Source organism: Populus trichocarpa, chromosome 6, assembly GCF_000002775.5.
Source record: "Populus trichocarpa isolate Nisqually-1 chromosome 6, P.trichocarpa_v4.1, whole genome shotgun sequence".
Classification (NCBI taxonomy): domain Eukaryota; kingdom Viridiplantae; phylum Streptophyta; class Magnoliopsida; order Malpighiales; family Salicaceae; genus Populus; species Populus trichocarpa.
The window spans coordinates 6,389,088-6,405,520 of NC_037290.2; the positions used below are offsets into that span (position 1 = coordinate 6,389,088).

General features: G+C 36.3%; 1 protein-coding gene across 3 annotated transcripts; it reads right to left on the reverse strand.

The window, feature by feature from the left end:
• Positions 1 to 329: 329 nt before the first annotated feature.
• On the reverse strand, positions 330 to 15,212 carry LOC7454927 (E3 ubiquitin-protein ligase PRT6). Of its 3 annotated transcripts, none has more exons than XM_024603964.2 (19): positions 14,813 to 15,212; positions 13,288 to 14,394; positions 9,945 to 11,146; positions 9,730 to 9,870; positions 8,843 to 9,086; positions 8,049 to 8,756; positions 7,579 to 7,770; positions 6,774 to 7,453; positions 5,874 to 5,925; positions 5,124 to 5,763; positions 4,188 to 4,396; positions 3,577 to 4,106; positions 3,380 to 3,484; positions 3,169 to 3,235; positions 2,958 to 3,035; positions 2,005 to 2,073; positions 1,604 to 1,699; positions 1,346 to 1,526; positions 330 to 538 (listed from the first exon to the last, which is right to left on the reverse strand). In XM_024603964.2, the coding sequence occupies exons 1-17, from the start codon at positions 14,885 to 14,887 to the stop codon at positions 1,625 to 1,627; spliced, it is 6,174 nt and encodes a 2,057-aa protein (XP_024459732.2). In that variant the 5' UTR covers positions 14,888 to 15,212; the 3' UTR covers positions 330 to 538; positions 1,346 to 1,526; positions 1,604 to 1,624. The 3 variants fall into 3 exon arrangements, with proteins under 3 accessions (XP_024459732.2, XP_024459733.2, XP_024459730.2); XM_024603965.2 differs by having other exon boundaries at positions 1,346 to 1,483; positions 14,813 to 15,211; XM_024603962.2 differs by having other exon boundaries at positions 1,346 to 1,505; positions 14,813 to 15,211.
• Between the last annotated feature and the right edge of the window lie 1,221 nt (positions 15,213 to 16,433).

Consider the following 16,433-nt stretch of genomic DNA (forward strand, 5'->3'; position numbering starts at 1 on the left):
ATCTTTGCGCACGATTGATTGCCATATTTTCCATGTACAAAATTATCCAAAATTTAAGGTCCCACGTTGGCCAATGTGATTCCACAATAAATTATGAATAAGCTACGTTGCTAAAAATAGTCGCAATTCTTACTTTTAATACTGTTGATTTGTTTTTAATTCACTTTCGTGCGTGAAAAAACTAATTAGATCCGACTTTAAATAAAAACGACACCTTGTTTTAAGATCTCGACGACTATTTAAAGTATGATAAATTTAGTGTTTATTATTATTATTATTATTATTATTATTATTATTATTGAAGACTAAAAAGAGATTTTCCCAAGAAATAATCACACAACGATAAACAAATTAAATTTCGAGCTCCGTTATAATTTCCAAAAGCTGAAGTGCTCAGGATGTACTTATGTACAACATTTACACAAGGCTGTTGATTTTCCTTTGACAAGAGCAAGTCGCCAAATGCACAGATAATATATAACCGCGCCTCACATGCGACCACAAAGCCAGTAACATAGGTTCCTCCCAGCATTTTGAGCTGCACATGAGACAAAAACACATACATGAGAACCAGCAGTTACAAGTCATGTAGAAGGAATATTACAAGTATCTGCAAAATCCAATTATATATAAATAATAAGAATAATAATGATGAATAAAACACAGGTAAGGGTTCCTCTGCAAAACACAGCAGAAGGGAAATTAATCTGCAGACACCAGAGAATCAATCGGGGAAACTCCAGCAAAAAATAATACTTCTTTAAAGCAAGAAAAGGAGAGATGAGGCATTCGTCTGAAAAAGGCATGCCCTAAACCTTCACCAGGCCACTCCAACAACATTTTCTGAACTCCTTTGCATTTTAAACCCTCAACTGAATGTAATCATGGGATGATTAATAATTTACTAGTAACTAAGATCCCAGACCAGTGCCCCAATTTATGTACACAGCCAAATAGGAGTGTCCTCAAAGTGACACATTAAAGATGACGAGAAAGAAATATCCTCCCATTGCCACTCATTCATTTCGAGAATTCCACAGGTTGCAAAGATATTCTCTGTGCATTCAGCTGTTGAGGAACTAGATATTGTTCATAATGTTACAAAGTATTCAGGCCCTGTCTTTCTTAGGGGAGAACTCTTCCCCTACAAAACCATACTATAATTCCAGTTTAGAATATTTAACCCCCCCCCCCCAACCCAAACTAATCATTTTGCAGTTGACTACAAGGACAACACGAATCCTTTTCAAGTAAGAAGGCAGGGTGCCTTTTTGACATAAAAACTAAAATTAATTTGGGAAACAAAAGAGAGTAACACTACAAAATGTAACTGTAGTGAACTCACCAGTATGAAGTGCTTATCCAACTGCAGAGCACCTATATCCTGAACCCTAGATCTTTAACTAATTTCCCCCAAAATGTGTGGACGATTTGGCAATCTTTGCATGTACAGAAAAGCACTTGTCATCCTTCCAATATCAATCTGATTCAAAATCCTTCTATGCCTGAGAAATCCGTATGGAAAACTAAGAAAAGAAATTAACCTTCAAGAAGTAAATCAATACACATGAGCAAACACGATGAACAAGCTAAAAAAATGAACCTTGAAGATGAATCTTCCCAGCTAGACCAAGAATAAGGATCCAATGGTAGTTTGGCCGAGAACCTTAGAGCTCCGATCAAGGCCATGAGAAGCAACCTAACATGCACAATTAAATAAAAAATCTATGAAAAAAACATACAAAAATAAAAAAGAAACATAGACAAACGACAATGTGTATAAAGAAAGACTCCCTAGTAAATTGAAAGCACTGCAGCCACAATTACAATATCCACACCATTTTTCTTTTTTATTGTCTCCCAATTGAATAGGTGAGTAATGGATTAAACTCCAACTAGCCAATATTAAGATGCTCAGATGAGGCAAACCCCAATTATATTCAGTGGTTCAAGATATTGGGTATACAAACTATCAAATAAGGAGAGCCTGTCAAACATTCTCACCATGTAAGTGAGTGCAGCATAGCGCTCCTCATTCAGGTACAATGGCTTTCCTCTCTGAATTTGAATATCCTGCAAGAAGTTTTAGGAATATTAACAATATCACATAAAAGATTTGATTGAACTTTGAACTCAAAACAAGCAATTCTAACTTCATAGTATTTTAACTAGATCAAATCCTCAACCAAACATGATGTGCATTTGCTAATCGAATCCTCAACCAAACATGATGAGCATTTGTTAAATGCAAATGGCAGATGCCTTGCAATCCAAAAGGAAGAGAAGAAAAAATTTAAGGGAAACAGGGAAAAGTTCATAAAATAAATGAAAATATCATCATTTCATTTTCAAATATTTTATATATAAATATTTATATTTTGTTCTTCTCAAATTTTAAGAATATTTTTATATCAATTATGGTGATTATATTTTTTTTATATAGTTAATCCAATAAATTACAATATGATATAGCCCTGACACCATCAAACTGAACTCAATTTCAATATGCTAAGGCCCAAAATTCACATAATGTAAAAATAAAAGCCCAAGTCCAACAAGAAAAATAGGTATGATTAGAAGAATTAAGTAATTTAATGTTGCCAGTTGTAATACACTTAACAAAATCCCTAGTGCATCGTCTTCCTTTTCTCTCAACTAATGCAGGTTTTCCATACCATGTCATGTCATGTCAACACGGGTATGGTGAGGTAAATTGGCAAGTTGGAGCAACAAAGGATTTTGAAAACAAAAAAGTCAACAAAACATGGGCCCCGGTTAGAATTAAGACTTCAACACTTTACACAACACACCTGCACGTGCATACACACATTCACAAGATACTTCAGTTTCTTTCTTAACCAAAATTACCACAAAACATATCAAAATGGCCTAAAACAACCAGTACACAAGATTCCATCATTGAAACACCTTTTACAAGAGCAGAATAAACAACTTGCCTCTTCACCAAATGCATCCAAGTATGGAGATGGCCAAGGAGCCTGGCGTGCGCATCTTTGTAGCAGAATTGTAGTTCTCTATAATTACAAACACTATTATTTGTCACCTCTCCAAATAGAAGACACTCACAACAAATAAATAAACTTGAAATAAAACAGAATTGATAGGACTTCACAGAAGCAAGTTAGTAAAAGTAAGTAGTGCCCATACCTTGATCAACAGAAATACACCAGTACCAGCACCGCAGGCCATAGCATGAGTTTGGCATCCACTTTCCCTTCGATGAAAATAAACATATCATCAATTAAAATCCATAAAGTGGTGCCTTCTAAAACATGACATTCAGATTCAGAACAACTACGTGTGCAAGTGTTTAGCTGGAGATTTTAATAACAGCAATGAGAATGGGCAAGATATGAACCTGCAGCATGACTTCCAGTTGAGAGAGCAAACTCTACCACAGAGTAGGCAAAGAGCGGGGTCATCAAGCAGAGTCTTGCAGCCAACACATTTCTGTTTTATATACCTGAATAACATACACAAATTCTCTCAGTGAACTGGGTTATTGAAAAAGGTTTTATCTAAAAGCATATATGAAGAGTAATACTCATGGCAGACCTCTGCAGTAGATCCTGGTAAACATGCGGTAGGTGCATTAACTTGAATGGAACTGCAGGTGTGACATGTAGAACATGTTGGGGGCTAAAGACTTCATACTGCTTGCAAAAATGATGGAGCCATTTTGTAACTAAAGATCGTAGAGTATGATCCTTGAGGACAGAAAATAATGGAGGAATTTTGAACATCTTTTCCAGCTCTTGAACTTCATTAAGCTCGTCTTGAGCTCCACTCATGTTATCCATCATGTAATTGTTAGATGATCTATTCAACACATCCCTATCACAGAATGGTGCTGAGACCGAGGTACTCAGCAATTTCCACAACAAAGCACACCTCCTCAAGTAAGGGAAACTCAATCTACGAATTACATTGATGATGTCAGAAGATGAATCGATGTTGTCGGAAACAAAATAATCCTTGATGCATCCAGATTCCCCAAAAACCTTGGAGATGTCAGTAATCAGAGAATCATCAAAATTTGATTCCCTCATTTCACGTTGATGTTTCCCACAAAATATTACTATAGCCTGTGTTGCAAAATACAGGAATTAGGAAACTAGAGTTACAGGAACATTGAGGGGGGGGGGGGGGGGGCACAGTTATCATACCTGAGCTACAGAAGCACCATAGAAAACATGCACAAGGGACAATAAGGAATCTTGACAAGACAGAAATGGGCATGGGAGACAAAACAGGGCCCACATCAATGATGAAAAAGCATCATGAGCAAGGACAGGTTCAGCCACCCAATTCCAAAATTGAACGTCAGAGTATGAAACTTCCTTCCCAATGTGTGCTAAGATGCACGACATATTTTCTGTGTAGAATAGCATCAACATTACCAACATAAAATAGAGAACAAAACAACACAGTGCAAGATTGGCTATTAGTCAATAAAAAATATAACCATCTTATGAGCAATTTTATCATGTAAAACAAGCACTTGATAAGGCCTTCAAAGTTTTTGATAGATAATTCTGTGGCTTTGTAGAAAGGTTGCCCCCAGGTTTTTCTTGAGGTTGATTTTCAAGATGAAATCCAAATGATCCAAAGATTCCAGCCACAATATGGAACAACATCATCCCTGATCCAATACATTCTCCTGGTCAAAAAATGAAGATTGAGGATGCAACATAATTAGAGAAGGGGATGGGTGGACTGGTTGGGCAATGTGTGGTTGCATCACAATCTTATAATCTTCATATGGCTACTGGCAGCTTGCTTCCCTGAGTTTATGACTTGATAGGGGTTTCTTAGCCCTGTATCATGTAAGCAGTTCCTTTTTCTTTTTTTTTTCAACCTTTGGCCCTGAACACCCCCCCCCCCCAAACAAGAAGAGAAGAAGGGAAAATAAAACAAAGACCAACCAATTATACTGACATTATATTTCAATGCAATAGGCACGGTGCAGGCATAACAGATCTTAGAACTACATACAAAATGGTAGCCCCTGACTTGAAAAAGAAACATTGGTGCTTGCAAGAAGAAATCAGCAGCAGCAATCCATTGGGTGCGTTAAAGCAACACAATAACAAAAGACTCACCTCCACACCTATAAGCACCACTGGGATAATCATTGGGAACTCCTGCGCAAATAGACTCTGCAAATAGCTGAATACCCCTAAATCTCTGAAGCACATGAAGAGGATTCTTACTCCTCAAATTTTGGACAATTTTGAGCAACAAGGATAGTGTAAATCCACTGGTAGATTTGAGTTCCTTGTACAACGCATTTAGGCTATATGTAGGAGTCATTTGAGTTCCTCCACAACGTGCTGCAATCTCCATAGATACAAGGGAATACTTAAGAGTATCCCACATAATCATGGAATGGTTTACCCTTGCAGATCCTGAGAACTTATCCCATCTGTTTGGGAAATATAGTTTAATAAGGAGACGGGAAATTGAATCAAGATTCGGCCACATTTTTTCACCCCTTTGCAAGGGAATAGCTTTCAAGATATCTCCCTTTTCAACCATTTTTGCAGCAGATTTCAAGAGAAACAAGGCATGTTGAAGCTGAAGAGAATCACATCCTTCACTTGATGAGACCAAAGCCCCCACAGCATGCAGTGAACTGACAGTTGAAATCATGGGCTGTCTCCAAACCTTTTGGAAATCCCCAGGCAATGAAGGCAAGACAGAATTTGCTAGTTGACGACATACAGGGCAGAGAAATTCCCCCTGAGAAAAAGGGGAGAAAAAATGAATCCGTAATGTTTTCTTCCCCCCCCCCCTGCAGGGGGGACGATAACCATTAAAAATGCACAAATACTTGTAGAAAAAAGAAGTACCTGATCTGGGTCGACAATATGCCCTCCTTCAAAAACAATTCTTCTGACATATCTGTGTAAAGAATGTGATCACAAACATTTAGCCGTTTCAGACAAATACATGGCCACATAAAAGGACTATAGGCCTAACCATCTCTTTGTAGCATGTTGTAAAATACCACACAAATGAGAGAAAAAAACTATCCAGACACTAACTTATATATTCAAAGGCATTCATTCCCTTCATACTCCAGGACCATCTAGATGATAATGTCAGGAGCTAAAAGGCATTTTGGGTGTCCTAGATGTTGCTGCCAAAGGGTAACACAATTATATAATGTTTTAAGCCATTACAATTAAGCAATTGCCTCATAAGCAAAAGGTGTGTTTTTGCAGTTTTACGCCTTAACAAACATATTATATGCCATAAGTAAGGGTATTCTCATATTAAGACATTAAACAAGCTTTTCTTATATTTGAGGTGCTGTCTTCTTTTTACTATTTTCAGTATCATTTACCATTAACAGAATGCAGAGAAGTTTCTTTATTAACATGATGCATTGAAATTTAAAGAAATATGCTCAGTTCCATTTATGTTGTTGTATCTCATACCAGTCATTTATTTTATCTCTAGTTGTTTTTCTTGCAAACCATATCCTGGAATAAATTGGCAGCTAAACTTCCTGTGTACTTTTCTTTTTTCAATGCCCATTAGCTATGTATTTGAGATTAAAATGACCATCCAAAGCAATTACTGATCCCAACCCAACAAATTAACTGCAGAAAATAATAAAGCAGGTAGCATTTTTAAAGAAATTAAAACTCCATGTCTTTACGACAAGATATTTGAGTCAAACTGAAAAGTCAAGTAAGAGATCTGATAGTGACAAGCTTCAAGTTTTTCACGCCAGTGGCACTTACCGTTCCTTCAATGATGACAAATAGCGATCAAGACATTCCTGATGCACAGCATGTCCACAGGAAGATAGATGAACCCCATCACAATCTGCAGGGCCAAATCCATCATATGCGGGAGACCGGGAAGGAAATTCTGCCTGTAGCTCATCATTAGGAGAACTTTCAGAAGAAGAAGGGTGCTCTGTTATCTCTCTAGAAAGAGCTGCTATATATTTTCCAAGCAATACAGATTCAACAGGACTGCTTATCTGACCACCTTCAGCAGCTGTAAATTTCTCAGTCTGCAATCCAGAATTTGAAGCGAGCATATTATCATGCATTTCTTTCCGCATGGAGAAGTACATGTCTTGTTCTAACATCTCAAAAGTATTCATAGTCTTATCTTTCCCATCCTTGGATGCAGAAGATACTTGGGAACTCCTTAATAAAGGGAACCGAGCCTTGATGAATTCAATAATAGCATTTACTTCCCCAGGTTGAGCATAATTAGCAAATTGGTTGACTACATCCTGAACAAAATGTGTTAGTTGGGTAGATGAAATCATTCCCGAACCACTTGAAGAGCTTATTCCAGATTGATTGGTCAATGCCTTTGCAATTACAGAGTTTTGCCCCTTGTCAGGCAGCTGATCTTGATCCCATGATGGAGGGCCTCTGTCAATGAAGCTCAAAAGCCTTGATTTCTTGGTCCAAGAAATCAGTATCAAATTCACATTGCAGAAGGAAACTCGGTCAACAATCAAAACTATTTCAGTTAAATATATATATATATATCCTACAAAAGCTGACCTACAAAGCAGTAGCTTACCTGAAGCAGAACCAAGAAGGACACAGGATTTTTGGAATTGGGATCATGGCAAAGAGAACAAACATCTTGCGTCGACTCTTCCAAATTCTGTGTGCCATCTGAGTCAATTCCTTCTGCTCCAGTATTTGAAACATCATCAGTAGCAGAGTTCATACTCAACAAAAATTTGGACTGCTCAGCTTTCATTTTTGCCTGCATTGAAGGTTTAGTAAGCTTTGATAAAATGCAATTCATTAGTATTCAAGATCATATTTCCTTGGGTCAAAAAATCATCTTAAATAGTGAAAAGACAATACAACTAGGGTCAGCACTGGTTGGAATAATATTAATCTTAAATCTGTGATATTAACAAGAATGAATAAAAAGAAAATGTGCCCTTTCTCTGGTTCACCTTTGGGAAGCAAACTTAATGCAATTTTCATTCTTTGCAAAAATTGAAAAGAATTACAAGATGTGCAACAGCATCTCACCAATATGGCAGCCTGTCTCTCGAGAGCTTTGGCTTTGCGTTTCTCACTATCAGAAGCTGAACCCAATGTATTTTTCTCAATATTTGGAACTGATTGTGATAAATGAATGGCCATCTCAGGGGCAAGTTGCTGCAGTTTGGTCATACATCCAGCATCTATCTCTGCAAACCTCTTCAACAAACTTTCAATCAAAGAAGAGAAGTTGTAACTGCCTGCTTCCAAGAGGTTGTCAGAACTCTCTCTCTTGTGTATCCTCATGAGCAAGACAAGAAGTGACAGCAAGCTCTGGCCACCAGAGCCGTAATTTAATCCCTCTTGGATTTCTTCACCCACAAAAGCAAACATAGAAGAGGTGTTTTCAATGTGAAATGACATATCCATTTCTTTCTGCTGAATACAGATGTCTAATGCTAATGAGAGCAAGTGCAGTGCAGTTAGAAGAACACCATCAGGAGCACGCTTATGCATGAAAATAGCATAAAATAATACAGCACGGATGATTTTAATGACCACTTTACTACTAGCTATTCTAGCTATGCCCTTAAGAGGAGGGTAAATATTTGTCCACCTAGGAAGCTGTGTTGTTCCTGCAGAAGCACTACAGTAGCGCAAATATCTTTCTTCTGCAACTTGTAAATCCCGTGAATTCCAACGAGGGTGGTACAGATCTAGCTCTTTCCAATATGCCCAGCGCAAAGAATACATCCCCTAAGATTTAAAATACATAGAGCAACTTATTGAAATGAACATTTAACTCTTAAACACCATCAGATGTTGTGGGCCACAAAAATAACCTGATTGAAGCCGGATGGATTAGAATATACAGCAACTGTATCCAAAACTTCCTGAAGTTGGTCAATCTTGGAGAGATCACGGGGCAAGGATTTAACTAATTGACTGCGAGTGGCATCTCCAATTGCTAACTTATGAACCAACTCTCTCTTCAAATTTTCAGCAGGAGTCAACCCAGAAAACCGCCTTTCCTGGACAATTTGTATAAGAAGCATGAGCATTTCCTGCATCAAAACTGGTTCATACCTGCAAACACAGCATAGCATACCATAACATTAATATTATAGATCTGATATTCTATCAACTTCAATATGCCCTGACATTGAAATACAGAATGTGGACCATATATAAGGCATTCTAAAGAGAAGCAATAAAGAAACTTCCTACTGGAAGAGGAAGTCCCTTTTTCTTTAGCGTGCAGGGAGGGGGTGGGGAATACAAATAGAGATTACATGATGCACATATGTCTTGGCCTGGCACTTAATTAATAATAAGCACATCATGCTATTCTCTTGTCAGTGATTAAACAACAAATTGGAAAAAGAAAATTCAGGAAGATGAAGTGTTATTCCAAAGGTTAAAGAACAAAACATTTCAAAAATGAATCACTAACGTATTTAACAAGTAGAGGCCCATTTGAAAACTTAGACACATGAAGTGAAAGAGAGCATCTCAGACTTAGACTTTTCAAGGACTTAAGAGCAGCAGTTGTTTTAATTCTTCTAGGATATGATAACAAAAACTGGGAATAGAAGATCCAGCAAGTCATGTACATCACCTTTAGAAGCATATCTGAGAATTTCCATTGGATGAAATATCAAGAACATGAAGCACCTAAAATTATATGAAACCATGCTAAACTACTAAAATTAAGGGAAAGTTCAAGTACTCTGTAGATTGCTCAGCTTTCAGAGAAAGGTAGTCTGACAACCCAAAACGTTCTAGAATTCTACTGACATAGAGGTCAGGTGGAGCCAGCACAGCACAGCACTGCAGAAGAAATAGATCAAACTCTAAACCTTGTTCAGACCTGCATAACAGAAAAGTGAGAAATGCCGCAGCCAGTAATATCCAGAAAAAATATAGTTTGAATAAAGTACCCACCGGCGTACTGAGCGGTACCACTCACAGCATAAAATGGCAGCATCCCCATTCTTCCTCCACATTCCAGCATGGACCTGGGCACAAAACACCCTAGTCCGCAAAGGGTGCTCCATAACAAAGGCAGAAAACCCACAAGGGTGGCAACCCTCAAGAAGACATCCAAAGAAATCATCATCAGTTCTAGATAATGAAGTTGAGGTGCTAGCATTGATTGCATTTATAACCACAGATCCACCATAACACCTTCTTAATGCTTTTTGTAAAAGCATGGAAAGTAATCGATGCAAAGGAGTGTGAACAGATACATCATGTGAACTAACATCATAAATTATGTCTGGCCAATCAGACAAACTTAAAAATCGTAGGAGGTCCAATTCTGATGAACTGCTGCCTTCCATCAAACCGTCACTGGAGCCTGCACAGTCAGTATCACCAGGAACTGTTGTTTTGCAGTCCTTTACTACATTAGCATTATCTACATTGACACTCGCATGGCAGCGACTATATGCAACTGAAAAACATTCATCTTTGCTTGTACTGCCATGGCCACCAAATATATATTTGCCTTTTCTAATCTTATACAATTTTTTCTTAAATGCTGAAAAGTTGCTATTGGAAATGCTGCTAGTACCTCCAGAGACTTGAGCCCCAGATGAATCATCAGCTCCCAAACAATTCTCAATGGCCCTCAAGCACTCATAGGTTAACCACGTCACTGAGGAAGGAAGTAGGTGATGGTAAGTGGAATCTGAATCAACTTCAACAACCTTCTCTGCAGAAATGAATGAAGAACTTTCTGTCACACTACATACAGAGCTTTCCTGAGACAGCCGTCCAATTTTTGTGTGTCTTATGCTATCTTGTTCATCCATATCTTTTCCAAGCATGTTAAGAAAAGTAGCATCATCTGCCTCCTCACACATAGAAAATGCTCCATCCACCAAAAGAGAATGGATGTTGGCAATAGAATGACACAAAATAAAAAGCAAATTAATATTCTCACTTTCTTCTTCTACATAGAGGCTAGTTTCTCTCTTTAAGGGTCCCATCCCCTGCAGAAAAGAAAGAAGTTCCATCCAAGTTCTCAAGACAGCCCTCTGTTCATGAGTTACATTTTTTGGTACAACACCATGGCTCATAACAAATCGAACATCTTCAACTACACGTATACCGATCTCATACAAATGTGCCCACTTGGTAAACTGCAGAAAGATAATAATCAACAATTTGAAATATGAAACATGAATAACAAGAAGAGAAAATTAAAACTTCAGCGGCTAAAAGCAATGAAAAAGAAATATTTAAAATTGAATCCATTAACCTGCTTAACTATGCCTTTAAACATCATCATCAAGACATAATTGCATAAAAACAAGATCAGTTTAGAAATCTCATTTTGTCTCTTATAACACAATATAAAAGCATCTGAAAGCCCACATCTTGAATGGCAATAATTACTTATTAGAAATGTTTGCATGGATCTCATCAACACTCCAATAACTAAGATGTATGTTATATCCTGAAGCTTAATGAACAATTAATAGTGTTCCTTTTATAACACTAGGGTTTTCTTTGTTTTTGGAAATGTTTTCTATTAGCAGAGGACAAATCTTATTGGTAGTTTAAATTGGATTTTCACTCCATTTTGCCTCATCAGACAGAGAAAGGAAAAAAAAAGACAGAATGTGAGAACTAAAGTCAAATCAATAACCATTAAACATAGAACATGCACCAGCAATTCAATTTTTACACAAACACATCCCCACTTTCATATTTTTAGTATGCATAAATGAAACTCGTAGTCATACTCTTTATCAATCAGTCTTAAACTTTGTACTTACAGAATCTAAAATAAAAAATGGGTAACTGATTGAAGACGTACATTATAAAAGCTCTTTAAAATAAGAACAGATTATACCATAACAAAAATGTAAAACCACATACAAAGGGATTACCAGATTTCAAACAGGAAGAATGTGGATTTCGTAAATTTTCATGGTTAATAGAAGAAAATCCTCCACAAGCATATAAACTAGTCATCTAATTTGCTAGTTCCAATTTCTCTCACAACTGAACCCATGGGGGAAATTTATAATGGTAATAACCAATCAAAATTTTTTGTGTCACATTTCATACCAGCTAACCACAAAAAATTACAATAAGGTGTCGTGGTAATATGCAAACTTATAAAATTCTTTTTGTGCTAAGTTTCAACACGTTCCTTTTTGGTAATATGCAAACTTATAAAATCCTTGTTGTGCTAAGTTTCAACATGTTCCCTTTTTCAGGCATGATTATGATTGACAACAATAAACATTTGTTGTAATTTAAAATCCAACACAAGTCCTTGCTATGAAATATTGTAAGATGCCCCAAGCATAGAAGACACAAAGCCACCTATTCCTTAAATGCCTGACTGCATGGGATATGAAATAGAAGCTGGAATTGTAGTTATTTAATCTTTAATTCTATACATTTTGATATTTCCTGTAAAACTAGTCTATTTAGGAATCCATCTTCCTTACAGATAGTAATATTATTTAGGAATCCTAGCTTATATAGGAACAAGAATATTAATTAAGCTTATATAGGAGCAAGAATATTAATTAGGAGCTTTCTATTAGTTATGATTTCCCATTCCTGTTTGGTTTTCTATTTCCTTCTTAGTTCAGAACTATTAGAGGTTTAAGAAGCACCAACTCTATACAATTGTAGGACTTTGAACAATGAAATTGTGAGTATTTGATTTAGTTTACGGGTTGCAGCCCTATGCATTGTTTCTTTCTCTTCTCTTTTCTCCAAACACTCTTTGTTTCTTGGCCCTTTCCTTCTATTTCTTCTTGCTATTGGATTGACATTCACAACAACAGTGACAATCCCAATCCCACCTAAAACACATCCTCAATCCCATATACATCAAATCCTAACCCTAATTTCCACATAAATCCCAAATTCTTCAAACCTAGCTTGTCAAGAATCACAAAACCAAAGTTGTCCAGAATAAATTATTTAACTAAGAAAGTGGAATAGAGTTCTATTTTCTTATTATTTATGATGATATGCTTGTAGTATTTTAAAGCCACTGCTTAGCTAACATTCAGTAGCTTGGAAAGCTCCTTTATTTAAATTGCTTTAATTTAGTAAATGCTCTATTTTCTTATCATAACTCTAAATTCGTTTCTTTCTTAACAAAATTTTGTTCTATCAAAAGTAAAATCAGAGTAAAACTTATTCTAGCTTATTTGCAAACATAATCCAGTTAAGAGGCTCACTACAAGATATGAGGAGTAAAGTATGAGATAAAGCATAAAAAATATTATAAACTGAAAAATAAATGCATTACCTGTAAACGACCATCTTCTCCAGCACACTGGATAAATATATCTTCCAAGCACCCCAACAACAAGCCTAGCAAGTTCATCTCCTTCACAAGTCGGGGGGTGAGAGTGGGCACAGTAAAAATTTGCACAGAGAATATTGATAGCAAAGGATATTTCTTGTGCATATCATCAACAGTTTCTTTCATCGCTTCATGTACAACAAATGGATAATAACGCAAAAATTCTTTGGCGAACTCGTACTTGAAAATGGGCTCTCCCAACAATTTCAGGAGCAGCTCATGAAGTTTCTTCACAACACCCTCACTCAAGAACCTCTCCGACCTCACAAGAATCTCCAATAAACCTCCTAGAGAAATCACCCTCCTGGAAACAAAACTAAGCAAACTCTCACTGCATTTACAGAACTCTAGTAGCATCTCAACAACTGCAAATGCTAGCTGATTTGCAATCTTTTTGCCCATAGCAGCACGATCAGCTGCATTTGGATTTTTCTGGGAGATGGTTTCAGCAGACACTAGCTTATTTTTCCAACACCCTAGAAGAGCATCGAGGACAGGCCCTACAGATCTTGCAAACTCCTCTGGAAGGGGTTGTATTTGTTCAGCACCTTTATGCTTTGAGCAGAACCCCTCTCGTTTCCATGCTGTCACATCCCCACAATCACAGCAACCTCCGCCTGTGTATATAATAGAATAGTCATGATCCTTGTGGTTCCCATTCTGAAAACAAGGAACACAAATTGCACATGTGGGGTCATTTTCACAAGTTTGGCACCGATATGCTATATCATTATTTCCCCAAACAGCTCCGCAAACACCACGCCCAGCACTCATCTTAGATAGGTTCTTAAGTGCAACAGCTGGTTCGCCCAAAAACATCAGCCATTGTAACCAAACCATGCATTCCCTGAAACAGTATTTCATTGTCTGGCTAGCAGATTTTTTAGAGGCTAGCTTAGCATTTTGGAGAATCTCTGCCACTTCATCATCAATAGGCAAGATTGCTGCCACTAGCTCTGGTATGCGAGACCAATTATCCATGATATAATCAACCAGGCCAGAATGCAACATAACACGGTACTCCTTGGGAACTCCAAACTGAGTAAGCCTCTGTTACAAAATAGAAAGATTACATGTATAAAACATGGGAGGGAGGGAGAGAGCACATTTTAAATAACCAAAGAATCGTTTGGTATCAATTCCATTGGTTAGATTTTTTCTTAAAAGTTATCAAAACTTTTGAAAACCACAAAAGAAAAATAATGGTCTTCTTTTTTAGATTCTACTAGACACCGTCTCCCACTCCTCTTCCCGAACCACCACCATCACTGTAACCGCCATTTACATACACAATTGAAAGAACAACAACAACAACAACAATAAAGCTAGCAGAATTCGTAATCAAAACCGTAGATTCAAATTATAAATTGGCACTCAATAGGACACAGAGATCCTGCTAAGTAAAAGCTGAAACTGAATTCTTTTATATATATAAATAACGACGATTCAACAGAGAAATGGAGAATACCAAAAGAAGTCGATCACGAGGCTCGATGGAGCTAGGAGGTTCTGGAGGCAAATCGATATCCATGTTATCCGTCATCTTAAAACGCAACACCCAATCTGAAAAACACCACCGACGACTCAATAATACTTGCAAACCCTAAACCTACACCAATTAAAATTTTATTTTGTATCAGCAAAAAACCATTTCTCAGTATCTGTATCTTCCTTCGCTCTCAGTTTGTTGGGTTAACCTTGTTTTTCTTATCTGGAAGAATCTATGAGGGAGGACCACGGCAGAGAGAGATTACTAGCCTCCTTCTTCTTCTTTTTTGGTAATTTTTTATTTAAAAAATAAGAAGCAAATAAAAAATTGTGTTAGGGGGGTGGCGTGGGCATCTTGATTAGTCTGGCTTGTTCTTTTTCATATGGAGTAGTTTCTGTGAGGCTAAAGCTTGTGAAATATCAAGTCGTATGTGGGCTTTCGCCTATTATTTCAATCCATCAATATCCATAGCCCATTATACTCGCCTTCTCGGTGGCTTATTTGTGCATGAGAGTGTTGATTCATTCATGGAACAAGTCTATTATAAATAAAAAAATATTTTTTATTTAATTTTTTATAACCTAATTTCATAAAATAAAATTTTAAATTAGAGTAGAAAGATAAAATTTAAAAAGATAATATCACAATGTAAAACACATAGAAAATATATTGCCAATTTCAAAGTTTTTATGAATTTTATTTTAATTATAAAGTTAATTTTGTTTATTTTTTCAGTTTTTGAGTTTCAAAAAGGATTGGAGAAATTTATAAAAAAACAAAAAAGAAAAAAAGTTATTGTTTAACATCATTCTGATCATAAAAAGAATGTTCTTGGCATCAATGAATTCCATAGGATGAGAAAAACTTCATTAAAATGTTTTTTGATTTTCGACTTGTTAGACAAAGTAGATCGGGATTGAGAGATATTTTTTGGTTTAGTTTAGGTTTTTTTTTTTTTACCAATTTCAGGGTGTTTGAGTTGATAAATTGATTTGGTGATACTATAAAGATGCTTCCTAAATATTTTTATGGTTGAAAAATTAGGTTGGGGTTTTTTTGACCCTAAATATTATTTTTTAATATTTTTAGGTAAAAAATATTAAAAAATAATATTTAGGGTCAAAAAAACCCCAACCTAATTTTTCAACCACCTCTCTTGTGATAAAAAAAAATTGAATTTGTAAACAGTGCATCATCTTACACGACAAATGATGGATCATCGGCTCTTTTTTTATATGTAAAATATGAATAACATGTCATTTACCCTTTTAGCCAAAAACAAATAAATAAATCAACTGTGGTGCATACCCTAGGCTTCTAGGCCAATGCACACTTGGACTTTAGAGTTGACAGGATGCATGGCCATGGTTTGCGAAGTCTAGCAACACCCAGCATTTTCTGTTTTTTTTTTTTTTGTTTTTGTTTTTTTTTAACTTTCACTCCCTCTCTTTTATTTATATTTTTTTCAGGATCTTTTAGTTTAACTTTTAATTCATCCCTCTCTTTTTAAAAAAAAAAAAAATTGTTTAGTTCATCTATTTTAAATAAGTAATTATTTCCTTTTAAAAAAAATTATAATGCTTCAAAGAAATTATATTTA

Excerpts from the sequence above, each read along its gene's own strand:
- LOC7454927 (XM_024603964.2), bottom strand. The coding sequence starts at position 14,887 with ATGACGGATAACATGGATATCGATTTGCCTCCAGAACCTCCTAGCTCC. Across the intron at positions 8,757-8,842 it reads ATCCATCCGGCTTCAATCAG|GGGATGTATTCTTTGCGCTG; the intron begins GTTATTTTTGTG and ends TTTAAATCTTAG. Across the intron at positions 1,700-2,004 it reads ATGCTGCACTCACTTACATG|GTTGCTTCTCATGGCCTTGA; the intron begins GTGAGAATGTTT and ends TGTGCATGTTAG.